Source organism: Trachypithecus francoisi, unplaced genomic scaffold (genome assembly GCF_009764315.1).
Source record: "Trachypithecus francoisi isolate TF-2019V2 unplaced genomic scaffold, Tfra_2.0 Lachesis_group5, whole genome shotgun sequence".
NCBI classification, from domain to species: Eukaryota; Metazoa; Chordata; class Mammalia; order Primates; family Cercopithecidae; genus Trachypithecus; species Trachypithecus francoisi.
In genome coordinates this window covers 134,272,098-134,298,979 of record NW_022681470.1, presented here as the reverse complement: position 1 = coordinate 134,298,979, position 26,882 = coordinate 134,272,098, and the positions used below count along the sequence as shown (strand labels likewise).

The following is a 26,882-nucleotide window of genomic DNA, read 5'->3' as shown; positions in this document are numbered from 1 at the left end:
TATGGTATCACTTGTTATGTCTCCTTTTTCATTTCTGATTTCATTTATTTTAGTCTTTCTTTTTTCTTACTTGGTTTAGCTAAACATTTGTTAATTTTATTTTTTTTGCAAACCAAACTCTTTGTATTATTGATCATTTTTTTATTTTTACCTTCAGTTTCGTTTATTTTTGCTCTAATCTTCATTCGTTCATTGTTTCTACTAATTTTGAGTTTGGTTTGCTTTTGCTTTTCTAGTGCCTTGAGGTGCATCATTTGATTATTTGAAATATTTCTACTCTTTTTGATGCTATAAACGTCCTTCTTAATACTGCTTTTGCTGTATCCCATAGCTTTTGATATATTGTGTTTATACTGTCATTTGATTCAATAAGTTTTAAATGTTCTTCCTAATTTTTTATTAATTCATTAGTTGCTCAAGAGCATGTTGTTAATTTTCATGTGTTTGTACAGTTTTGAAAGTTATTTCCGTTATTGATTTCTAGCTTTATTTCCTTGCCATCAGAAAGTATACTTGATGTGATATCAGTACTTTTAAATTTGTTGAGACTTGCTTTGTTGCCCAGTGTGTGATCTCTCCAGATTTTTCCATGTGCTAATAGAAAAAAATGTGTATTCGTCAGCTGTTGCAGGAACTATTCTGTCAATGTCTGTTAAGTCTCTTTGGTCTAAAGTGAAATTTAAATACAATGTATCTTTGTTGACTTTCTGTCTACATGACCTGTCCAGTGTTGAGAGTGGGTTACTGAAGTCCACAACTATTATTGTATGGGAGTTTATCTCTCCTTTTAGATCTAATAATAATTGTTTTGTCTATCTAGGTGCTCCAGTGTTGGATGCATATATATTTACTATTGTTATATGTTCTTGCTGAATCTATCCCTTGTCTGTTTTATTTTTATCTGATATAAACATAGCTACTCCTATTTGCTTTCGGTTTCCACTTAGGTAGAATGTCTTTTTCCATCACTTCACTTTCAGTCTATATGTTCTTGATAGGTAAAGTGAGTTTCTTGTAGGAAGCATATAGTTGGTTCATTTAAAAAAATCCTTCAGCCAGTCTATATATTTTAAGTGGGGGATTTAATCTATTTACATTCAAAGTTATTATAGGTAAGAACCTTCTTCTATCATTTTATTAATTGTTCGCTAGTTGTTTTGTATATCTTCTATTCCTCTCTTCCTTTCTTATTGTTTATGATTGTGGTTTTGGTAGTTTTCCATAGTAATAAGGTTTGATTCTTTTCTCTTAAGTGTATCTACTTTGCCAGTGGATTTTATACTTTTGCATATTGTCATGATGATAATCATCCTCTTTTCACTTCCAGATGCAGGACTCCCTTGAGCATTTCTTGTAAGACAAAAAACTCAAAATTGTCAGGATGTCAGTTCTTCCCAACTAAATGTATAGATTCAATGAAATCACAATGAAAATATCAGAAAGTTTTTGGGCTTTTTTTTACAATTTAAATTTTTATTAGAGAAAGATATTATTCATATTCACGATTTCTTAAAGTCCTTTTTAAATGAGTGTATTCCTTAAGAAATACACTAAAATCATGACTTATGTTTCACAGGGGGAAAAACTATGAGAATCCTATTAACCCAAACTTGATCCATATTATGCTTATTTCTTAAGCATTTACATGTTCAGATATGCTTGGTGGATAGTGATCATTCATCCCCACAGTGGTAAATTTCATCATAATATTAAGTGACTCAGAGAGACTAAAATAGTCACATGTAGATTAGATAAACAGATGTTTATTCTGTTATACCTAAGCTTACTTACAAAGCAACATAAAATGAGCATTGGATAACAATGATAACAAATGTAAACAAACAGAATTAAATGCGAATCCCTTCCATGAAAAGCAACAGATAAAAGAGTTTCTTGCTTTGTTAAAAACAAACCATGATCTATTGTATCAAAAAGGTAAGACATTGATTTTACAAAATTATATTTCCAAATACAGATAAAAAAGTCTTGAACAGTTAATTCAGATTTTATTGATCTAAAATGTGCAAAAAAATGATAATACTTAAGTTTATTAAATTCATTGTACACAGGCCAATATCATCCCATACAAAAAAAGCCTCAGTATCTTGTTAAGATTCAAAATAGTGTTTAATTATCTGAGCTTAAGATTTATTGAACCACTATCCAAATAACAACAAAAGTCCATATTGTAAAAGAAAAAAGTAAAACTAAAAATTTTCTGATTATTATGATTTGAACTTCATTCCCATGAAAACATAAAACTATAGCCAATATCCATTTGAAAAGTGAAGAAAAATTGGAAGTCCCTATGATAAATACACCAATTATAAATAAAAATTAAAATCAAATTTTACTATTACAAAATGCACATGTTCTTTTTAAGTTATTCAGGTTTAATAGATTTACTAAGGACAGAGTTCACACAGCATGTATTTGGTACTTCTGTTTAGTACCCAGAGGGGGTAATTTGCAAAGTACCCCCAGAGAAGGTTGAGAAGGTAAAATAAACATAAAATCGTGATACTTTTCTCCACACCACAACAAAGGTGCTTGGATGTAAAAATTCAATTTGCAGCTCTAGAAGAAAAAGAGAAGAAACAATTTACAATCCCAAAATATTTTCCAGAAAAATGACAAAACTGGTGACTACCTAGAAATGTTATTAGTGAATCAAAGTGCAGGTAATGACAGCACTAGCATCAAATGTATTTGAAGACTCAAAGTTTTAAATGTTGTCGATGACAAATAACTAGCTGATTTTTTAAAGTGGTAGGTGTGAAATGAAGATGACACAAATCTAATTTTTCCAGGAACTATAGCACTCCCCTGTTCCCATGAAATTAAATTATGATTTCACTGTTCAACATAATATAAAACTGTTTTGAGTAAGAGTGAAATAGAAGCATGAATTTAGATATGCACCAAACCCTGTATGACGGACTAATCACATGTAGTATTTTTTATAACAGCCTAATTAGATATTGTCTTTCATTACTTGTTATAATTCTGAGAAACTGCTTTTAACAACATACATTTACACTACCACTTAACTAAATGGGGACATATAAATACATACATTTTTACAGAAAAAGTTCAAGTTATTTAGAGGAGAAATAAAACTTCAGTTATTTCCTTTTTCTATTATTGTACTTTACATTCTAGGGTACATGTGCACAACGTGTACATATTGAAGCTGCATTCTAGATAAAAAGTTATATGGCTTATGATACTTTTCACAATGGAATAAATTTATATTCCAATTTTCTCATAAATGAAAGATCGTAAAGCAAAATATTTTGTTCCTTGAAAATAGTCTCTCTTTTCTCCTAACCCTGGTAAGAACAATTAGTGAGCCCTTGATTTCAAGACCGTTGTTGTCATCCATGTCAATTGTCTTTTTCATGAAGTATAATATTTTGAGAGAGAGAGAGAGAGATGTAAAAATTAAAGAGAAAACCTGCTTTTGGAATGCAACAATTCTAAATCATTTCACTAAGAAGCACCCTTTGATCTGCTGGTCTGAACTTTTAATATGAAACCTAAACAGTACTTACTTCGGAAGTAGAATTTTCTCCAGTTTTAATAACTTCATATGTAGCAATACTAAGGACATCAACCCGTGCTTTCAAGATTTTGGTAGGTGTTCTAATAACCTAATATTTTAGATATGGCTCATTGTCAAGGTTGGGTGGACAGAGATTTCATGAATTGCCTATAGAAAGCTAACTAAACTCTTAATGACTGAATAATGGTTTGCATTTTGCTTGAGCCAAAAAAGATGTTTAAGCCATGTACCACCACATTTCCTGCTTCACATTCCTAAGTTTCTGTATTCTTCATAGTTTTCTAATGAACATATAGTTTTCCTGAGTAAGATTATTAAAAAGTTAACCTTTCTTCCAAAAGTATAAAGATAAATAAAATACAATTTTTTTTTTACATAGCCTTAAAGGCACAGAGATATTGACCGCTCCTCTTCATTATGATTGGCCCACCCCTTTAAAAAGACAGCAAGAGGCCGGGCGCGGTGGCTCACGCCTGTAACCCCAGCACTTTGGGAGGCCGAGGTGGGCGAATCACAAAGTCTGGAGATCCAGACCATCCTGACTAACACGGTGAAACCCCGTCTCTACTAAAAATACAAAAAAATTAGCTGGGCGTGGTGGTGGGCGCCTGTAGTCCCAGCTACTCGGGAGGCTGAGGCAGGAGAATGGTGTGAACCCGGGAGGCGGAGCTTGCAGTGAGCCCAGATTGTGCCACTGCCCTCCAGCCTGGGCGACAGAGCGGGACTCCGTCTAAAAAAAAAAAAAGACTGCAACAGACGATTCAATTCAATTGTATAAAATACTTCAAAGTACAGAAATTAAATGCTTTAGTCCATAAGCATATCCCTCATCTACTGTGTTGCTAGGGAACATATGTGAGCAAAATCTATCATGCACACCTCAGCAATCTCTTGGCAACCAGTGGGAAGGTGGTAGAAAACTTTTTCCAGTTAGGAAAGTATATTTCCATTTAAATGTTCTTGTGACTTGCTTTTCCACCCATTGTCTTGCTCCAGATTTTCAATTTTCAATAAAGTCTGACTGTGATGCTTTTTCGTATACATTTTCCTGTGACCAGCATACATCTCGAACAAGCTTTTGCCTACCGAAGCCTCTATTTTTCCGTTCGCTGTGGAGCTGACCACATGAAAGTTACTGTAGTACTCTAATACTTCCGTGTCTGACAGTTGTCCTTTGGACAAAAACTTTTCTGCCAAATTTCTGTCATTCAGTTTTGTGGTGGTTGGCTGAGACGAACCTTCACAAACAAAGTAATGAACTTGTGTAAAAGTTAAGCTGCTTCTGGTTTTCAAACCACTGCAGAGTTTTCTCAATCTTCTGAATACTGGCAGCAACAGCATCTTTTCTTAAGCAGTACCCATTGTGGAAAAAGTCCGGAGACTCCATCCTTTATAGTTTCTTTTGTTAAGCTTCTTCCATAGTGTTGGTTTGTGTCTCATAGCTATCAGAATGAACACGATAAACCCTCATGCCAAGCACCAAGAACCCAATCTCTTCCATTAATAGGTACTTACTGACCTGTTGCTGAATCTTCTCAGATAAAGCAAAAGGATCATAGCTTTTTGGCCCTATCTTTACATCCATTGTACAGGGTTTATTAAATTTACGAGTCACATCTTCCATTTTTAGGTATAAATCGTTTGGTGCAGTGGGAGATGGCCAGATGCCATAATATTTTGGCAAAGATTTTCGTAGTTCTAGAAGAACACCATCGGTACAGTTAGCAGAACAAACAATATTATAGAATTCCAGCTCTCTTGGCCTTTTGGAGGTGATTGTAACTGTTTCAAAACTATGCCATGCCATCTGGATGTTGCAGCATACCAACTTTGCACTTCCCGTACATGTGCCCGGCCACCTGACGCGAGAGGGGCACGCAGCCGTTGAGGAAGCGGAGTCTGCCGCCCGCCAGCTACGGGGTATCCTCATGGGTGGCCTCGATCGCCGGTGGGGTCCACATTTCTGGGGGCTTGGCGCCTCGACCCGGATGGGGGATGGTGGCTCTGCTGCCATAAGGGAGAACAGAAGCGGTAGGGGCAGCGAGAGCAGGAAAAAAAATAGGGCAAGGGAGGGGGCGCCAGAGAACCGGGCATCACTCAGGCCCGGGCGCGAGGAGGCCCAGGGGTTCCCGCGGCTGGTGCCCGCGAAGGCCCGGGGACGGGGCCCATGACGCCTCGGGGGCGCGGGCGCTGCTCTGCCCAACTCTCGGTGGAGCGCGGCTCCCGGTCCCCGCCCCTCTGCCGCCGCAGCCGCCGGCCCCGGCGCTGCCCAGTATACGGCATCGAGCCGAGGAGCATCAGCAGCGGCGCTCTGAGCTCTCTGGGGCCCTCCAGAAAGTTATTTTTATGGGTATCAGCAATCTAATTCTAAAATTTATATGGAGAGACGAAAGACTCAGAATAACCCACACAATATTGAAGGAGTAGAACATAGTTCAAGGACTGACAATATCCAACTTCAAGATTTACTATGAAGCTACACTAACCCAGGTGTTGTGCTATTGGTCAAAGAAAAGACAAATAGGTCAATGGAACAGAATATTAAAAGCCCCAAAAATAGATCCACATAAATACAGGCAACTTATGTTTGATAAAGGTGTAAAGGCAATACAATGGCCCCAGATAAAAAAAAAATAATAATGTATTTCGAGATCAGAATTAAGGCCAGAGTAACTGCCTGTAGCAAGGGAAGGAGATCAGCTAGAGAAGAGATTAGAGAAGTCAACAGGATTTAGTGATGCAACATCCCTTAGACCATGAAAAGAGATCAATATTTGTAGCAGGATTTTATTTTGAGACACTGACTGAGGTTTCTCTCATTCTCCTACCACCTCACACAGTCAGGTGCCTTCACCACCCTCAGAAAAAAAATATATATATACCTCTTATATGCACAGCCCTCTAGGGAGAAGAGATTGTTCAAAGAGCACAGATGTTAGAACTTTTGCCTTTGAGTTCCAAAATACAGCCTTTAAAGTCATGGTAGAAATAACGATCTTGAAAGACAACGTTCTTTAACAGCCAGACTTTCTGAGAGTGGAAATAATAATGGCCCCATATATTTAGCATTCATTGTGTGCCAGGCACAGTTCTGAGTCCCTTATATGGAGAGCTCAGGAAAACCCTGATATAGAAAATGCTGTTGTCTCCATTACATGGTTGAGGGAACCGAAGCACAGAGAGGAATTAACTTGCTCAAGTCACACAGCAGAGCCAGGACTTGAGCCCAAGCAGCCTGGCTCCAGATCCTATGCCTCTGAAGGTTTGGGAAGAGAGTCACAGAGGGAACCAACTGGGAGAGGGAGAAACAGAGGTGGGATGTTGGTGGGAAAAGGAACTAAAAATTTCTGAGAGCCTGCCAGGGTGGAAGCTGCACCCCTTTCCCTTAGTTCTGAGCTGGGGACTCCAGTCTTGAGGGGACATTCCCAGGACAGATGAAGTGATCAGCCTCTATGGTTGCTTCTCGCTGAATCAGAGTCTCAGTCTTGCTCCTTCAATCCATTCTTAATCCTCTTCCCTCTCCTGCTCAAACACCTCCCAGGGCTCCCTACTGCCCACAGGATAAAGTTTTTACTTGGGCTCTGGGAAAACCCACTAAGGGCCTAGGTGCTCTGTGCTCAGTCAGAGAGGCAGTCAGGGCTTTGAGTTTAGAGACATCACCCTGCTTCCACCCACTCACTCCTCTTTTTTAGATCCCACCAGTCCCCAAGAGCCCCTTGCTGGTTGTCAATGAGCCTAAAGCAGAGGTGTCAGCATAGTTTTATTCCTGGGAATCTACAAAGGTGGGTGGATGGGTAGGACGGTCACTGTGAGTTCACACCCAGGGGCTCCACCTGCAGCCAAAGTCCACCCTCTGCACGCAATATCAGCTCTGGCTTCCTGCCGGGCTCAAGGTGGGTCGGCAGGATGCGGAAGCGCAGCAGCGTGAGTGCCAGGACCACCTTCATTTCAGCCATGGCGAACGCCTGCCCAATGCAGTTTCTGGGGGCGAAAGTGAGGGAATCTGACTGTGCCCATGACCCCCATGCCAGCCCCATCATGCTTAGAACCTGGCCTGGGACCCCAAATCGCACCCAGATCAGCTTGAGGAGTAGAAAGAGGGGCTAAGTGTCCATAGGACGCCCATGTGTGCTTGCATATCCCCAGGCCTGGTCCAGGTTCCCACCTCCACTTCAGATCAGCACATGAAGGAGAGGACTCTGAGCACACCACAGACCCCTCTAGGACCTACCCAACCCCATTCTGTGAACTATTGCCCATTAACTCCTGAGGAAGGGAGGGAAGGAGAGCTGGAACTGGGACCGTCTGTAACTTCCCCCTTTTGTGACCCCTGCACCCATCTCCGCCTCATCAGGCCATCTCTGCCTCAGACTCAGGCCATCCTTACCTGGGCCCTGCCGAGAAGGGAATAAAAGCCAGAGGTGACCTCTCCTTGATGTTCTCTTGGTAGAAGCGGAAGGGGTCGTAGACCTGCAGGTGAGACCAAGAAGGCTTGCTGGTTGGGGTCTCCCAGCTGGGTGGGTTCTGCCAGTTTTCTCCAAGACCGCCAACCTTGGAGAGACATTTTGGCAGATGTGTCTCCATTGAGAGGAAGTCATGTTGGATTTTCCTGGTCAAAACCCTGTCACCTCCTCTAGGAACCTTGGAACAGATCCCTAAAAGGGTGGGGTGAGGGAGGCAGTACCTCAGGGTCTGGCCACACATTTGGGTTGTGATGGATCCCAAAAATACTGATGATGCAGACAATGCCTGTATGAGAGAAGAGGGCAGTCAAGGACAAGCCCCCCTGCCTGAAGGCCTCTCTTGCTACACAGGAGGCTCCTCTCCATGAGGCTGTGAGCACCTTTAGGGATGATCCGGCCATCTGGGAGCACAATGTCTTGGGTGCAGCATCGGGAGATGGCAGGAACTGGGGGATGCAGCCGCAGGCTCTCCTTAATGCACATGGTCAGGAAGGGCAGCTGGGCCAAGTCATCCCTAAGAAAACACACCAGCCCCAATGGTTATCAAGTGAGCAAAGACACAATTCTCCAGCTTCTCTGTTTCCAAGCGAGACTTTTTATCCCTATCACAAAATAAATTCCACACGAATGAAATACTGGATAATTTAAAAAGCAGAGCAAAATTAGAAAAGCAGAGAATTAGAAAAGTACTGGAAAAAAATGGTGCCAATTTCTTAAAGATTATTCTGAGGAAAACACAACACCCTGAAGCCAGCTATAAAAAAAAAAAGTTTGGGCCGGGCACGGTGGCTCATGCCTGTAATCCCAGCACTTTGGGAGGCCAAGATGGGTGGATCATGAGGTCAGGAGATTGACACCATCCTGGCTAACATGGTGAAATCCCATCTCTACTAAAACTACAAAAAATTAGCCAGGCGTGGTGGCGGGTGCCTGTAGTCCCAGCTACTCGGGAGGCTGAGGCAGGAGAATGGTGTGAACCTGGGAGGCAGAGTTTGCAGTGAGCTGAGATCGCACCACTGCACTCCAGCCTGGGTGACAGAGCGAGACTCCATCTCAAAAAAAAAAAAAAAAAAAGTTAACATATTTGCATAAAAGTAAATATCCTTTATGGCAAGAAAGCAAACACAAAATGCAAGTGAATAAGAAACAAAATACCCAGATCCAGTGTTTTGCTCTTATTCATTATTGTACTAGAGATAGTAGCAAATGCAATTAGACAAGGAAAAAAAAAAGAGAGGAATGCAATTTGAAATGTGGCAGTAAATGTATCATTTTGGCAGATGGTGATTTTATACTTAGAAAAACAGAGCACTTCACTGGAAAACTTTTACAAACATTTAAGATCCAGTAAGAAAGCTGAATTCTTTGCTTAATCTTTCTTCTTTTTCTGTGGCTGTTTAAAATTTTAATACACTGTACACTTAAGTGGTTCAAAATTTGAAAACTATAAAACATCATCTACCCCTATGGCCCAATGTCACCTGCTTCTTCTCCTCACAGGTTGCCTAAGTTATTATTATTTTTATGTATCTTTCTAGAGCTAATTTTTGGCATCTTAAAAATATGGGTACATCATATACTATACACATATTCCATATCTTTTCTCATTTAACAGTATGTCAGTCTTTTCGTGTCTAGCTCCTGGGACTTGTATCAAAATCGGGTTATCCCTACTCTGAAGCTATAAAATACTTTTCCAATGGTTTCTTCTAGAGCTTTTAACAGCCTTTAAAAAATATATACTTGAATACTCTGAACATTGTCTTATTACAAGACATGGCAACCAGATTGAGTTGATTTTTTTTTCAGGAAACTTCCCAGTTGTCCTAAGAGCTTTTACCTAATGATCTATATTTTTTTCTCTTGATACAAAATACCATATTTATCATGTACTATGTTCATTGGGAACTAAATTTATATGTACAAATTATTAGTTTTCCCATGTAGAAATAACAAGCAGATGGAAAAAGATAAAAGATAAGATATTAATAATAATATAAAATATCTGAATAAAATTTAACAAGAGACATAAAGTCTCTGTATTTCAAATGAATTTATACATTTCCCTCAATCTGAATAAAAGGTACACTTCACCATAGCAACAAAATATGTAAGGATTGATCTAGCAAAACATGCATATGATATCTAAGCAAGTATTTTAATATCTATTAAAAGCTTAAATATTATTTGAATACATTAATAACCATTTTACTATGACAAACCATGGGTCAATATTATGATGTTACCTGAAGTTACTTGATAAGATATATCAAGTCAAACGAGAGAATATATTCAGTGCAAATGATAATCTAATTTTTAGCAACTTGATGAAGTTACTCTAAACTTTTTTGGGAAGAAAAAATTATGAACAGCTAAGTCAATCTGAAAATAAAATATTAGAGAAGAGAAAGTCTGCTTAGGCAAAGAATACATGACTAAGACCTCAAAAGCAAATGCCACAAAAACAAAAATAAAGAAATCAGTCCTAATTAAACTAAAAAGCTTCTGCACAACAAAAGAAACAATCAGCAGAGTAAACAGACAACCCACATAGTGGAAGAAAATATTTGCAAATTATGCATCTGACAAGGGACTAGTATCAACAATCTACAAGGAACTCAAACAAATCAGCAAGCAAAAAACCAAATAACCCCATCAAAAAGTAGGCAAAGACATGAATAGGCATTTCTCAAAAGAAAATGTACAGTGAACAAACATATTTTAAAATGCTCATCACTAATCATCAGGGAAATACAAATTAAAACCACAATGAGATACCCCCTACTTCTGCAAGAATAACCATAATTAAAAAGTCAAAAAACAGTAGATGTTGGTGTGGATGTGGTGAAAAGGGAACACTTTTACATTGCTGGTGCAAATGTAAATTAGTACGATCTCTGTGGAAAGCAGTACGGAGATCCCTTAGAGAACTAAATGTAGATCTACCATTCCATCCAACACTCTCACTACTAGGTATCTACCCAAAGGAAAAGAAGGCATTATATGAAAAAGACACATACGCATGCATGCTTATAGTAGCACCATTCACAATTGCAAGGATATGGAACCAATCTAAGTGCCCACTGACAAACGAGTGGATGAAGAAAATGTGGCATACATACATCATCACTCAGCCATAAAAAGGAATGTAACCATATCTTTTGCAACAACTTGAATGGAACTGGAGGGCATTATTCTAAGTGAAATAACTCAGGAATGAAAAAACAAATATCATACAGTCTCACTTACAAGTGGAAGCTATGCTGAGGATGCAAAAAGATACAGAGTGACATGATGGACTTTGGGGACTCAGGGAGGGAGGCGAGGGATAAAAGGTTCCATATTGGGTACACTGTACACTGCTTAGGAGACAAGTGCACTAGAATCTCAGAGCTCACCACTAAAGAACTCATTCATGTAACCAAAAACCACCTGTACCCCGCCCCCCAAATTATTGAAATAAAAGCAGAAGAGAACGTCACTCTACCAGATACTAAGACCTATGACTGAGGTATAGTAATAAATGTATCATGGCAAAGCTGCAAGAACAAGAAAACAGACCAAAGAACAGAATAGGGAGCTCAGAGGCAGATATGTGAATAGTGAAACTTCACATCTGATAAAGGAAGCCCCACAAAAGCCTGGGAAATGGCTGGATAATACAGCTACAAAAGAAAATGTGGACAAAATTGGCTTCATATAAACTACCCAAAACTGTCCCCAAGAAGTCAAAAGGCAAAAAGTGACAGAAAAAAAGATTAACTTTAATACATATTCTCATAAGTAAATATGAGAAAATAACCCAAAAGAAAACAGCAAACAATGTAAGATGATTTCTTCCATAAAAAGAAAAAAAAATGGCAAAAGATGTCCTATCCCACTCTTATTTAAGGAAATGTTCACTAAAAGAAGAAATAGGCAGACTGACAAAAATTTAGTGTGATGAGTCCTCAAAGATCTAGGGGCAGAAATACCATTTGACCCAGAAATCCCATGACTGGGTATATAACCAAAGAAATATAAATCGTTCTGTTATAAAGATACATGCATGCATATGTTCATTGCAGCACTATTCAGAATAGTGAAGACATGAATCAACCCAAATGCCCATCAATGATAATTGAGACAAAGAAAATGCGGTTCATATACACCGTGGAATACTAGGCAACCATAAAAATGAACAAGATCATGTCCTTTGCAGGAACATGGATGAAGCTGGAAGCCATTATTCTCAGCAAACTAATGCAGGAACAGAAAAACAAACACCACATGTCCTCACTTATAAGTGGGAGCTGAACAAGGAAAATGCATGGCCACATGGTGGGGAACAACACACACTGGGGCCTGTCAGGGGGAGGGGTTGGGGAAGGGATAGCATCAGGAAGAATAGCTAAAGGATGCTGGGCTTAACACCAAGGTGATGTGTTGATAGGTGCAGCAAACCACCATGGCACACGTTTACCTATGTAACCAACCTGCATAGCCAGAAACTTAAAAATTGAAAAAAAATTAATAATAATGTAATACTCTTGGTGAAGTTATGGGAAAGCTGGTGCCATCATACGCAGCTAGTAGGAATGGATTTTTTTATCATTATTAAAATTGTAGAATTATACTTTTGGGAATTTGTCCCGCAGAGATATTCACACAAATAAGCTATGGTCACTGTACGCACATGCCGACTGCAACAGGTTTAATTTAGCAAAAGTCGGAAACAAGCTAAATACACATGGTGGGAAGATGTTTAGATAAACATCCACACAGAAGAACACTAGTACCCTAGAATGCGATGCAACTACAAAAAAGGAGGAAATAGGTCACTAGCTGTGTCACACAATGCAAGCTGGAAGGTAAACCAGTACAGAGATTCTGGAAGGCAAATTGGCCATATCTACAATAATTGGAAAGATTCACACAAGCGCTTTCAACAAAGATGTGAAACAAATAAAATATGGAATGTTATGCCATACTAAAAAAAACAGCTGTTAAGACACACTATTGAGAGGCAAAAATAAGCCACAAAATGCATATATGTAAATAGCAAAGGGCAAAATACATAGTATATATATATATGGAAACATATATTTCTATGTATATGGAAATATATACATTTTATTGACTCCTAATTATTAAATTAAATATATTAATAAATTTAATATATATTAAAATATATCCATATGTATATATTTAATTGACTCCTATTTATATCAATAAAATACATAGCATATATATGGAAATAGATGATAGAGATAGATCGATGGATGCATAGATAGACAGGAAGGATGAATAGATAGGATAAATGGATGGATGGATGGATGGATGGATGGATGGATGAACATATGGATAGATGTATAGATAGACAGATAGATAGATAGATAGATAGATAGATAGATAGATAGATAAGCAGACAGTTAGATGACAAATTGATGTCTCAAGAGACCCCTTTAGGGAAAGGGAGGATAGTAGGTGGGGTGGCATGAATGTCAAGGATAAACCCTGTCTTATCTGTAATGTCTCATTGAGTACAAGAAGAATCTGTTCTCATCATTGTTTTTGTAAGTCAACGCTCATTTTCCATGTATAAATGCAAAATAGAATGGTATTCAGCCTTTAAAAAGAAAAGAATCCTTTCGTTGGTGACAACATGGATGATTCTGGAGGACATTATGCTAAGTGAAATAAGCCAGGCACAAGAAGACAAATAGCAAATGATCTCAATTATCTGTGAGAGCTAAAATAGGTAACACAGAAATCATAGAAACAGAGAAGAAAATGGTGGTTGCCAGAGGAGAGAGGAAGAAAGAACAGGAAGATGTTGGTCAAAGGGTACAAGTTTCCATTAGACAGGACGAATAAGTTTTCAGATCTATTATATGCATGGTGACTACAGTTACAATATGTTTTTCAAAATGGCCAAAAGAGAAAATTTCAAATGTTCTCACTGCTAAAATAATAAGTACATGAGGTAATGGATATGACCATTAGGTTGATTTAATCATTCTGCATTGCATACATCATAACATCACAGTGTGCCTCATAAATATATATAATCAAAATTTGTCAATTAAAAATAAAGACAAATTGAAAAACAAACTCATTTTCCAAAACTCATATTTTGAGAAAAACAGAAGATCTTAAAGATACATAGTTAGTGTGCAGACCTGTGTCTGTTTTATGTACTCCTACTCATATAGAAAAAGAGAATGTGCGTTCATATACAGCGGGCATCAGGATAGCCATTTTCTAGAAGGGCACACAGAAAACCATTGATGATGGAAACTGCCAGCGTGAGGCTTAAGAAGGTAGCTCATTTTTCATCAAAATTCTTGGACACTTTTTTTTAACAATGTGTAATTTTGCTTGAAATCTTGGTTTTAAAAGCATAAAAATGTTTCTCCACCTCACAGGACTGCTGTGCTGAGCAAAGGCTTGGACGTAAGGGCGCTACCTTCAAAAGACGTGTCCAGCTCAATGTCTCCTCTCCATCCCCAGCTCCTCGCCTGGCTCAGACCTCAGAATGTCCTCCCTGGGACTTCATTCTACAACTGGTCCTCTCCAGTATGCCCTCTACACTAGCCCTAAAAAGATTGGTCTACTACCTGTCCCTTCCCATGGACCTTGAGTTAAAATTGAAGTTCTTCACATTTTTCCCATGTATTCTACACCCAGGCTCTGCTCCCATCTCCAGGTTCATCATCTCATCATGACTCAGTTTCTCCCTCTCTATCCATCTCTCTGTTTCTTTCTGTCTTCCCTCTCTCTTTCTTTCTCTCTCACTTTCCTTCTGTCTCCATTCTCTCTTTATGACCTTCTCCCTCCCCCTCCACACAAGCCACTTCTCTTTTTCCCTCTTTTCTTTCTCTTCTTTCCCTTCTCTCTCTCTCTTTCTCTTGATCTCTCTCTCAGTCTCTCTCTCTCTCTCTCTCTCTTTCTCTCTTTCTCTCTCTCCTGCTCTCCTTCCCTCCCTCTCTCCTCCCTCGACCTTGGCCCAGGCTCTCTTCTTGACCTAGGGCACTACTACCTCCCTCCCTCTCTCCTACCTCGACCTTGGCCCAGGCTGTCTTCTTGACCTAGAGCACTACTGCATCCCTCCCTCTCTCCTCCCTCGACTTTGGCCCAAGCTTTCTTCTTGACCTAGGGCACTACTGCCTCCCTCCCTCTCTCCTCCCTCGACCTTGGCCCAGGCTGTGTTCTTGACCTAGAGCACTGCTGCATCCAAATATCAACTGATCATTATTAAGGGTCTCAACCAAGACACCTCACTTTTATTTTTATGTCTTCATATTTTTTAGAGAAAGATTCTCGCTATATGGTCCAGGCTCATCTTGAAGTACTGACCTCAAGTGATTCTCCCACCTCAGCCTCCTGAGTGGCTGGGATTACAGGTTCAGCCACTGTGCCTGATTGAGACACTCTGTACCACCAGCCATGCTTCTCTTGCTCTCAACCTCACCCCTGCCCGTCTGTGCTGGGAGTTTCCTGTCCTGGGACTGTTCCCCCACCAGGTTGGGAGCACCAGGAAAACAGATCACAGGGCTGGATCCTTTCAAGGTCTCCAGAGTACTGAAAGGTGCTAGAAACAAAACTGGGAATGGAAATGCAGTGTGGGAGTGTTTGCTGAATGAAGACTGGATGGATGAACGATGTAGGTGTTCTGGACAGGAATGAATTACTTCTACCCTCAGTTCTCCCTTAGAAATCCCTGGACTGCACAACAGGATTGAAATAGGGGACGGAAGAGCAAACATTCAGAAAGTGAAGATGTTTGAAAAAAATATGATAATTCAGTGAAAAGAGGAGGTGGCGGAGAAATTCATTTGCTGAACACATGCTAAGTGGCTACATCTGCCTTTACATACTGTCACCAATTCTCCCAGCAGCCTGGGTCCCAAAAGCCTGCAAACCATCCCCTGCTGGCCGGGCTGGGTGTTAAGCCCTGCCTCTGAGATTTGCACCGATTCCCACTAAGAGATAATGGAAGAATTGACAAAAAGCGACTCCCTCTCCCCACCCACCTGAGGAGCAGAACCAATGAGAAAAGATCAAGAACAGGCCAGCACCTGCACTCACCATTCAATCTCAACAGGCTCACGGTCCTTCAGAAGCTCTCGCACTTCTTGCCGGCAGCGTTCCTGGTATTCTGGGTGCTGTGCGAGGTGGTGTAGGACCCAGGAGAGACCGCTGGCTGTGGTGTCATGGCCTGAGGGGCAGCCAAGCAAAACGGGATTTCTGGGCTGCTTCAGCACCAGAGGGTGGACAGCACCCATGCACTGAGGCTCTTGGGAGAATGTACGGAGCCGGAGGATGGGCAGAATGGAGTGATCCAGGGTCCACCCACCACGTCCCTGGGATGGAGAGGCCCCTGTCCCCACTGTAGTCCCACATTGAGACCCTCACCCTCAAACATGAAGGTGTCAGCTTCTGCTCTTATGTCCTCATCAGACAACTCCTTCCCGTCTTCATCCTGGAGAGAAGGCAAGATAATACCCCTGCTCCAAATCACACCAGCTCTGGGGGCTCTTGAGTCAAACCTTAGACAGTTTCTGAAGATCCATCCTCCTTCCAGAAACCCAAGCCCATCATGCACCCCAGATGCCTCTTGGTCACCACCATCAGAGCCCACCAACCACGGGCTTCTTTGCCTCCTATTTGGCCCTGCTGGGAAGAGTCAATGACCTATGAATATTATCTTGTCTCTGAATAATGAGGACTTTTGGAGTGAAGCATTACTGGCAACCTGGGTTACAGCATATTTCAACGGCAATTTGGCTTGGAGGTTAGAAATTAAGTATTGTGCAGGTGCAGTGGCTCACACCTGTAATCCCAACACTTTGGAAGGCCAAGGTAGGTGGATCACCTGAGGTCGGGAGTTTGCGACCAGCCTGACCAACATGGAGAAACCCCGTCTCTACCATAAAAAAAAAAAAAAAATTAGCTTAGTGTGGTGGTGCATGCCTGTAATCCCTGCTACTTGGGAGGCTGAGGCAGGAGAATTGCTTAAACCCAGGAGGCAGAGGTTGCAGTGAGCAGAGATCGCACCATTGCACTCCAGCCTGGGCAACAAGAGCAAAACGCCATCTCAAAAAAAAGAAAGAAAGGAAGAAAGACAAGAAAGAAGAAAGAGAAAGAAAGAAAGAAAGAAAGAAGAAAGAAAGAAAGAAAGAAAGAAAGAAAGAAAGAAAGAAAGAATTGCTGTATAGATATTTGCTCACATGCTCACATTCTCACATTCTAGAGTGATAAACTCAGAGAATCCTTCCTATCTTTCCAGAAGTCGTCTGGGTTATAAACCTATAAACCTACAGGGATGGCAATCTCACTGGAAAGTAGTAGTTTTTATTCCAGAACAAAGCAAACATCCTCTCTTCTCTCTCCCCTCTCTCTCTCTCTCTCTCTTTCTCTCTCTCTCTCTCTCTCCCCCCCCCCCATTCTCACACTCACCCTGGAAGGAAGAAGGGGCACATGTGCTAGCTATCCTATATAAGCTCCAAGATGTATAATGTGGGGCCCCCTCTCTGCAGTGCATTCTGGTGTATTTACAGGTAAAAACATTGTGCTACCCTAGGAGGAATATGGGAATGGAGAGTCAGCTCTACAATCCTACTCTGGTTGCTGCTATTGCTGCAAATGATTAAAACAGGCTGCTGTGATCCAGGGGTTTGGTGCATCTGTCACCACAGATATAGACATAGACATATAGATATGCATTAAAATGTGTCAGACTGACTTACTAACATGTAAGTAAAATCTCAGGCTCCTCACTATTTCAAACTTAGCAGTCCCCTGCCAGCTGAATTCCACAGAGTTATCTCTCAAACCTATCTCTGACCTGTTTTTTTCAAGCATGTTCCATGGCTCCCACTGCCCTCTGGATCAACTCCAAGTTCTTTCACTTGACATTGGCATAAATCTCCACTCTGTGACTTGAATTCACATCCCAGAGAAGCCCACCTTGCTCAGCAGAAGCACATCAATGAAGTCCAAAGTCTTGGACTTTGCCTTGTTCTTGAGGAAATCGTCAATACCCTGAGTGGGGAGGGTTCGGCGCCGCTCCTGGATGACCGCATCTGTGAAGTCATGCACCAGGCGGCAGGCCCTGCGGAAGCGCTGCCCACCAGGAGTGAGGTAATACACGAAGTCCGGGTACAAGAGAACATACTGGTTTCTTTTTTCTATAAGGGCACTGAGCTCCAAGATGGCGGCAATATATTCACTGGGCTTCCTGCATGAGGAAGGTAACAACTTAACATATGCAAAATCCCAGGAGCACCTCTCACCAGCAGCTAGAAGTTACTGCCCATCAGGAAATTGAGTATCCGGAAACAGCAAGGAGACTTGACTCTCCAAACTCCCTTCTCTCCAGGCATCCCATCTCTGAGAGCTGCTTCCATGCACCTAGGTACCCAGAGCATAGCTTGGACACCATGCTTCTCTCCTGTCTCTGCCACCCAGTATCCAGCCTAGACTCTTTTCCTTCCAAAAACTGTTCACAAAACTCACAAGACCTCACTGTCTTCCAGCTTCTTCTGGCCCAGCCCCCACCATCACCGACTTGCATCCAATGTCAGCTCCGTGTAGTGTCTACATGACAGGCAGACCTCCACAGAGCTCAGCTGTGACTGCACCTGTCATCGGTCCAACCCCCTTGAAAAGATTCCTGGGAACCTCCTGATAAAGTTCGTGATATTTTTCCTGATTTTCAGTGTCCTGGTATCTAGCCCCTGTCTACTTCCACAAACTCATCTCTACTGTCTGCTGCATACGCTTGCCTCATCCTAGTCTTCTTGCCTACTCAAATATTTCTACCTACTTGAAAGGACCGTACTTTCTCTCTTCCCTTCCCCATCCTTCAAAGCCCAGCTATGACACATAGAAAGTGCCTTCAGAAAGACACTTCTGGTTACCCCAGTCAGTCAACCTTTTCCAACCTACTCCCTTGGGTTCGTGGCCCAAGTTCTCAGGTCATAGGAAAGGACTCACTCCTGACAATTGCTTTCAAAGCTGAAGACGCATTTCTGCAGACTGTCCAAGGTCATAAGGCTGATGTGCTCAAACATGTCCAGTCTGGCGCTGCCCTCTGAGGCCAGGCGCTGCCACTTGTCCTAGCCAGAGAAAAAACAGAGTTGAAGCTGAGAACTGCCTCCTGTGAGAGCCTTTCCAGACCCAAACACCAAGATGGCCCCCCCGCAATCATCCTCCTGGTCCTCTGCCCCAGGCACCCATCCCTAGGAAGGACCAGCCTTGGATAGGACCAGAAACTATTACTACTAGGAGAAAAAGACTCATGGCTGGGAGTCGAGAGACCTGGGTTCAAGTCCCAGCTCAGCCTCCTATGGTCTGTGTGCTCTTGGTCAACCTCCTGCACTCCTGTAGGTCCCATCTATCAAGTCTTCGGTAACAGTCAGGACAATATGCTTTGGGGCCAGATAAACCAGGATAGAATCACTGCCTCAGCACTCCTAGCTCACTTACTATCTGGTTGAACTTTGGCAAGCTCCCTAATCTCTCTGGACCTCAGTTTCATAGTCCACAACAGGGCAAAACCAACCAAAACCTCACAGGGTTATTAAAATTAAATTACAAAATATATATCATGGAGTTGGCAAATGGTACTGTTTCTAGGATATGGTGAGTGCTCGGTAAATGTTAGTTTTACTCATCTCCATTGCTATAAATTCATTTCAAAAATATCCCTGCTATATGGTAGGGGAACATTACACACTGGGGCCTGTCAGGGGGTTGGGGATAAAGGGAGGGAGAGCATAAGGACAAATACCTAGTGCATGTGGGGCTTAAAACCTGGATTACGGTTTGGTGGGTGCATGTATACCTATGGTACATGTATACCCATGTAACAAACCTACACATTCTGCACATGTATCCCAGAACTTAAAGCAAATATGTGTGTGTGTGCGTATATATATATGTGTGTGTGTGTATATGTGTACACACACCCACACACACATACACACACACACACACACACACACACACACACACATACCCTCTTGTTCTTGCTTGGGCCATTTCTCAGGCTTGTGTTTGCAGAGAACAATATTGAGAGATAAGGCAATGACTGCTCCTGGACCAATATCAGGCTTGCTTCTGCTTGCTAAAAAAGCAGATTCCCAGCCAGGCATGGTGGTTCACGCCTGTAATCCCAGCACTTTGGGAGGCTGAGGCGGGCGGATCACGAGGTCAGGAGATCAAGACCATCCTGGCTAACATGGTGAAACCCCGTCTGTACTAAAAACACAAAAAATTAGCTGGACATGGTGGCAGGTGCCTGGAGTCCCAGCTACTCGGGAGGCTGAGGCAGGAGAACGGTGTGAACCCGGGAGGCAGAGCTTGCAGTAAGCAGAGATCACGCCACTGCACTCCAGCCTGGGCGAGCGAGTCCATCTCAAAAAAAAAAAAAAATTCCCTAAGTCTAGTGCTCCTTTCCTTCCATGCAATGTACTGCATGAGCAGACAACTATTGAAACCTCTCTGTGGCACCCCGTGGGATTTGGGTGGTTATTTATGCCATGAGTAATAAATAGTCATTTGTCTCTGACCCAGGACTCTCGAATCTCCTTGCAGAATCCATGAAGTATTAACAAAGCTAGCTTATCAGCTTGCAAGTAAGAAAAACATCCTAAGCACTTCACAAAATCCCAACTGCCAATTCTTCACTTCTCCCTGAATTCATACACTTTGCACTATGATTTTCCAGCAACTTCTATTAAGAAATGGAGCCTCTTTTATGCCCCTTTGAGTCTGTGCTGACCTAAGCCTGGTTGAACTTTGAAGCATTGCAGAAAGAATGTCCAGAGACATTGCAGTCTCCTTGCAGTCTCTCAGAACCCAGTCTACGCCATGTGAACAGCAGGGTGCCTCCTGGAGGCAGAGAAACACATGGAGGAAAGTCCAGGTGTCACAGCTGAGGCCATCCTAGATCAACCTGAAGCTAGTGAAGCCCCAAACAAACATGTGAATAAACTGAGCCAGGATCAGCAAAACTGCTCACCTGACCCACAGCTGCACATGTACCAAGAGTGATCCCATCCACATGCAGAAGAACCAGCCAACTGTCTCACACACTTGTTAGGTATCATAAACCCTCATTGCTCTGAACCAGTGAGTTTTGAGGCAGTTTGTACTCAGCAATTGCTACTATGCAATCTTCATCTTTACTCTCTTGAGTTTGAAGGGTTTCTGTGAGAGAAACATGGAATCTCACACCTTCTGAGAGCTACTTGTGCCAGGGACATGAATCCACTATATCGTGTTACCACCGTTTAAGTAGAGATTAATATTCCCATTTCACAGATAGAGAAACCAAGGCTCAGAGAGGAAGAGCATTGGCCCCAAAGCACCACCAAAATTGCAGACCAGATATGCCTGTGGTCCTTCTGCCCCGAGGCTCCACTGGGACCCATAGTTCAAGCGACTCACGTGCATGATGTTCACACTCTTGTTGAAAATCTTCATATAAGGCTTCAGGATGTTGAAATGGAAGGCAGGCGTCAGCATGCGACGGTGGCGGCTCCACTTGTCACCACCACTCAGCAGGAGCCCATCCCCTAGCAGGGCAATCAAGAACAGTGGTCAAGGGCAGCACCCTCCCTTATCCCTAAATGACATCCCCAACCCCACTCACCTCAATTACTCACCCAGCCAGGGCTTCAGGAAGCCATAGAATAACATATCCTTGGGTGCAACAGCAGCTGACATCATTGAGGAGCATCAGGGGCCGTGGAGAGGGGTAAGAGAAGGACTTTGAGTATGGAGAAATGCTCCCAGCCAGGGCTGTGCCTTCCACTTTTCCCACCCAGCATAGCAGGAAAAAGGCCAAGGATAGAGGAAGAAGGGAGGATGGTGGAGGAAGGAGAGACCAGACCAGGCTGCAGCAGCACAGCAATAACACAGCATGCTCCAGCACACAATGACATATCTCCTACAAGGTCCAACATATTCTGCAACACCTGAGCATAGCTCAACACTCTACAGAATGCCTTTACAGGGATCTAGGACATCCTGTATGTCCCCAGCACTCTCTGCTATCTTCTAACATGGATCTGGGACCTGGGATATTGCCCTGACACGTGTTAACATTTCCTGACATGGCCAAAACACACATGACAAACCCTAAATCACACAACATGCTCTCCCATGAGCCTGAGATGGTATAATATGACCTCTGTGTACTCCACTGACGGGTCCAGATAACTTAAATATGATGCCATTAATGTCCTAAACATGGCCCAGGTGTAACCAAGCCTATTCTTCAGGCCATAATTCAAATCTACCCTAAGACCTAACTCTACTAAGACTCAAATAGTACCTCACACAGTTCTCAAAGAGACTCTGGGTCCTACACCTTGGACAAGCACCAAACATGGCCAAGACATGTGAAGCAGGATAAAAAGACAACCTCACACTACATCTCAGAGAAGAACCAAAAAGACTCTGACATGCCCCAAATGTCCTCAGCCACAGCTGAGCCCCACACATGATGACTTCTCTGTGTGATCCCAGGTGGAAGCATATACCAGATACAATCAAATACAATGTAGAAAACACAGGCTATCTGTGGGACCCTTGGGAGAAAGGTGGGCTTTCTGATTGGAACTGGGCTTCTGAGACTCGTTGTTGACACCATATGAAAAGGCAAAATGACATAGAGAATCGTAAAATCAAGAGGAGACTGATTCCCAGTGATGTGGATTAATTGACACCTGGATCCAACTATGCCTGAAGACCACTCTCCCCAGACTTACAGCACATTGATTCTCTTTATTTGCTTAGACCACATGGGCTTGAGTTTCCATCACTCGCAACTAAAAGAGATTTCAGCAGTCAGAGAGAGCTGAGGACCTGCCCAGAGTCACTCACCATCTTGAGGTTACAGCCATAGTTTCTGTGGGATGCTGCCCCTGCCCCTGCTTGGCTTGGCCTGTTCAAGGACAGGATGAGCAGAGGGAAAGAAAGGGCCCCAGACGGGAGTGGGATCTCCTACTGGAGATTCCTGGGGCCTGGAGCAGGAGAACCATGAATAGGGCAGGTGAGTGACAGGATGAGGTAGAAGGAATAAACTCACCAGAGGTGAACATCACATCAATCACAGCCCAGATTCTCCACCAGCCTCAAATCCTTGTAGTGCTATAGACTTAGGGACAGACAAGGTTGATGCCAGGCCTGACAGGGGGACCTGGATACTAATGATGTCCACTGCATCACCTTTTCCCCTTGCTTTAACATCTTTTTACTCATTTTTCCAGCAACCCCTCCTCCAGGAAGCCTTCCAACCTGCCCCCAGAAAGATCTTGTCCTCCGGTTTCACACCCATCTCTTTCTTGCAATTCCTGACTCCACGAAGTTTGAGATGTCTCTGTCCACATCCATTTCCTCAAGCATGGGCTTCCTCGAGGACAGGGTCTTAAATTGAGGCTTCTTGGGGCCACAGTGGTGCCCAGAACACAAAAAAAGGCAGAGACAGATGGCAGTGGAGGGAGGAGGTGCTGAGATGGGGGTTGGTGAATACATGAAGGAAAGAGGAACATGACTGAGAGAGAAGCAGGGCGAGGGCCCTGGGTCCTGCAGGGGCCACACAGAAGCTTGGGGAGGGGAGAGGCTAGAAGGCCTTTGATGTTTCCCAGTCCCCCACAAAACACAAGCTCTGCATGGGTACCTGAGGCACTGGTGATAGGCCGGATGGTGTCAGGGTGGCATAAAGTGAGGATGGGAAAGGTAGGACCCATCCAAAACTTAAAGCCTTGGGGATAGGTGGCCACCAGCTGGGTGAACTTCTTCACGCCCTCTTCCGTGGAAGTGATCTGAAAGCAAGACAGAGGCCATCAGCCCTTGTGATCGTTAATTCTAGGTGTCCTGAATTAACCATGAATCCCAAGTGACTGAGCCAAGAGATGCCCAGATAAAATATGCTGATAAAACATTATTTCTGGATGTGTCCATCGGTGTATTTCCAGAAGAGATTTGCATTTGAATGGGATTTGAATAGGTAAACTGAGGAAGGATGATCCACCTCCCCAAAGGGGGTGGGTTTCATTCAACCCTTTGATGGTGCAGATAGAACAAAGAGGCAGAGGAAAGGGTGGATGTGAGCTCTCTTCTGGAGCTGGCTCATCCATCCGCTCCTGTCCTTGGATATGAGAACTCCAGGTTCTCAGGCCTTTTGGGACTCCGACTGAATTTACACCACCAGTGTCCCTGGTTTCTGGCTTGCAGATGCTATATCATGGGACTTCTTGGCCTCCATCATCACATTTTCCAATTCCCATAATAATCTCTCTCTCTCTCTCACACACACACACACTCTCTCTCTCTCTCTCTCTCTCTCTCTCTGTCTCATACATGCATAAGATATAAGAGGAAGGATATCCTGTCAATTCAGTTTCTAAAGAGAACCCTGAGTAATGCAACTCCCCACCAGGAGCCACAGCAAGTTCCCCCGCAGCCTCCAGATGTGGTGCAGCCTCTGCCCTGAGCAGCGTGTCTGGATTCTGAACAGCTGCAGAGAATCTCTGCTGACCCCTGCTCCTTCTCTCTTGGGGCTGCCTCCAAGATCCAAAGATAATGGCCAGGCACAGTGGCTCGTGCCTGTAATCCCAGCCCTTTGGGAGGCCATGGTGGACGGATCACCTGAGGTCGGGAGTTTGAGACCAGCCTGGCCAACACGGCTAAACCCCCGTCTCTACTGAAAATACAAAAATTAGCAGACAGTGGTGGTGGGCACCTATCATCGTAGCTACTCAGGAGGCTGAGGCAGGAGAATCACTTGAACCTGAGAGGCGGAGGTTGCAGGGAGCTGAGGTTGCAGGGAGCTGAGATCGCACCACTGAACTCTAGCCTCGGCAACAGGGCAAGACTCTGCCTCAAAAAAAGAAATAAATAAATTTTTAAAAATAAAGATCCAAGGGTAAATACCAAGACAGATGGAGAAGGCAAGCTGTCTGCTCAAGAGGATGTATTTTCTCATCTTAGAAATGGTTTCAACCTGGGGACGGCCACATGGAAAAGTCCCCAAGAAAGGAGGTTTGTAGACAGCAGTGTAGCCTCAGGACGTGTCCCTGTGGCTGGTTCCCACATCCCTCTCACATCCCAGCTGGTCTGCATGGGCTGCTGTTGCTCCCACACTGGGGTCCTTCCATTCTCAGCAGCCCCCAGGAGCACAGGAGTGACTCTAACTGTCCACATCAGCCCCTCTCGCAGGCCAGGCTCTGTGCTAGTGCGTCCTGTGCACCTTCCACTGCACCCGTGGACATGCCCGTCAATCATGCCATTTACAAGTGAGCAGACCAAGGCCATGTTCCCCAACTGGAAGAGCAGGTCTAAGTCAGAGGCCAAGGTCTGGGGAGTCAAGGGCAGCTTCTGAAAAGAGAAGGGAGTGACCAGCTTTTATTCAGGCAGGCAACAAGGCTGACTGGGACATGTCAGTGAGGAAGAGCAAGATAGGAGGAAGGTGCCTCCAGAAAAGAGGCAGCGGGAGACTGCCCACACTTCTCTTCTGGCCCCACTGCATAGGGAAAGGGGCTCAGAGCTAACTCCTGTGGGAAAGCAGCAGCCCAGAGATGGGCAGACACAAGCAAATGGGCCAGGCAGGAAGCAGCCCCTGGACAGAGGGCTCAGGAGGCCTCAAATCCAGCAGTACAGAAGGTGCGAATGCCAGATCTTTGCTCTGTGCACCCATACCACTCCCACAGGAGTCCGTGAGAGGTGCAGTAACACAGGGAAGACAGGCAGGAAAAAGATGCAAGCAGGCTGGAGTGGGAGGAAAGTGAGGAGAGAAAAGACTTGGGGTGGTGCAGCAGAGGAATGAGTGCGTGAGGAGAGGAATGAGTGAGTAAGCAGAGGAATGAGTGAGTGAGGAGAGGAATGAGTGAGTGAGCAGAGGAATGAGCGAGTGAGGAGACGAGTGAGCGAGTGAGGAGAGGAGTGAGCGAGTGAGGAGAGGAGTGAGTGATGAGAGGAATGAGTGAGTGAGGAGAAGGAGCGAGTGAGGAGAGGAGTGAGCGAGTGAGGAGAGGAATGAGTGAGTGAGGAGAAGAAGGCAAGAGTGAGGAGAGGAGTGAGGGAGCGAGGAGAGGAGTGAGTGATGAGAGGAATGAGTGAGTGAGGAGAAGGAGCGAGTGAGGAGAGGAGTGAGCGAGTGATGAGAGGTGTGAGCGAATGAGCAGAGGAGTGAGCGAGTGAGCAGAGGAATGGGCAAGTGAGGAGAGGAATGGGCAAGTGAGGAGAGGAATGAGCGAGCTGCCTCCCTCTCTTCTCTGTGTTCCCAGACCCCAGCCACCCTCAAAACCCAGCTCCCTGAGCCGCATTTCTGCCCCTCAGGAACTCCATCTGTCCTGAGATCCCAGACCCGTCCTGCTACCAAACTCACCAGGCCCTGGTGTCCCCAAAACCAGTTCTGTTTCGGGGGTTGCGGAAAACACTGGAGGTGGCGGCAGTTGTCATAGAAGGTGTAGATCCAGGCCAGGACACGGGCCAGGAGCCAGGAGCCCCCGACCAGCAGCAGGAGCAGCCACGGGGATGCTGCCACGGGCCCGAGGCCCAGCCAGGACAGGCTCAACTGCAGCATCCTGAAGGGCAGACGGGATGAAGGGTGAGATCCTGAGGCCCAGGGAAGGGCCCAGGAAGCTCCAGGGACAGTGGAGAGGTGCAAGGAAGGGCAGTGCTGGAGGCAGATCAGGGAAGGGTCTGAGACGGGTAAACAAAAGCTGAGATCTAAAGTCCAGAAACACCCAACGGAAACCAGCAGCCAAGTGGCCTCCAGTTACACAGAAAGGGAGAGAGAAAGAGAAACCGATTAGAATCCAAAAAGGCCCAGCCTGAAACACTGGGAGGCTGCCAGA

General features: G+C 43.7%; 1 protein-coding gene and 1 pseudogene across 2 annotated transcripts in view; both read right to left on the bottom strand.

Annotated features, from left to right (window-relative positions):
* LOC117074427 (cytochrome P450 4F2) overlaps window positions 1-26,882 on the bottom strand; it is a 52,982-nt gene that overhangs the window by 25,921 nt on the left and 179 nt on the right. The window contains exons 2-13 of one of the 2 annotated variants that reach the window (XM_033195861.1): window positions 26,411-26,609; window positions 23,702-23,846; window positions 21,684-21,737; window positions 21,466-21,593; window positions 19,009-19,130; window positions 17,980-18,250; window positions 16,426-16,492; window positions 16,099-16,228; window positions 8,409-8,542; window positions 8,250-8,314; window positions 7,953-8,035; window positions 7,308-7,546 (exon numbers count right to left, since the gene is read on the bottom strand). In XM_033195861.1, the coding sequence (XP_033051752.1) occupies window positions 7,369-7,546; window positions 7,953-8,035; window positions 8,250-8,314; window positions 8,409-8,542; window positions 16,099-16,228; window positions 16,426-16,492; window positions 17,980-18,250; window positions 19,009-19,130; window positions 21,466-21,593; window positions 21,684-21,737; window positions 23,702-23,846; window positions 26,411-26,608 (1,575 nt within the window). In that variant the 5' untranslated portion in view covers window position 26,609 and the 3' untranslated portion in view covers window positions 7,308-7,368. Of the gene's footprint in view, window positions 1-7,307; window positions 7,547-7,952; window positions 8,036-8,249; window positions 8,315-8,408; window positions 8,543-16,098; window positions 16,229-16,425; window positions 16,493-17,979; window positions 18,251-19,008; window positions 19,131-21,465; window positions 21,594-21,683; window positions 21,738-23,701; window positions 23,847-26,410; window positions 26,610-26,882 lie in introns of those variants that run through there. The other variant, XM_033195864.1, reaches the window with a different exon arrangement.
* LOC117074428 lies at window positions 4,332-5,579 on the bottom strand (annotated as a pseudogene).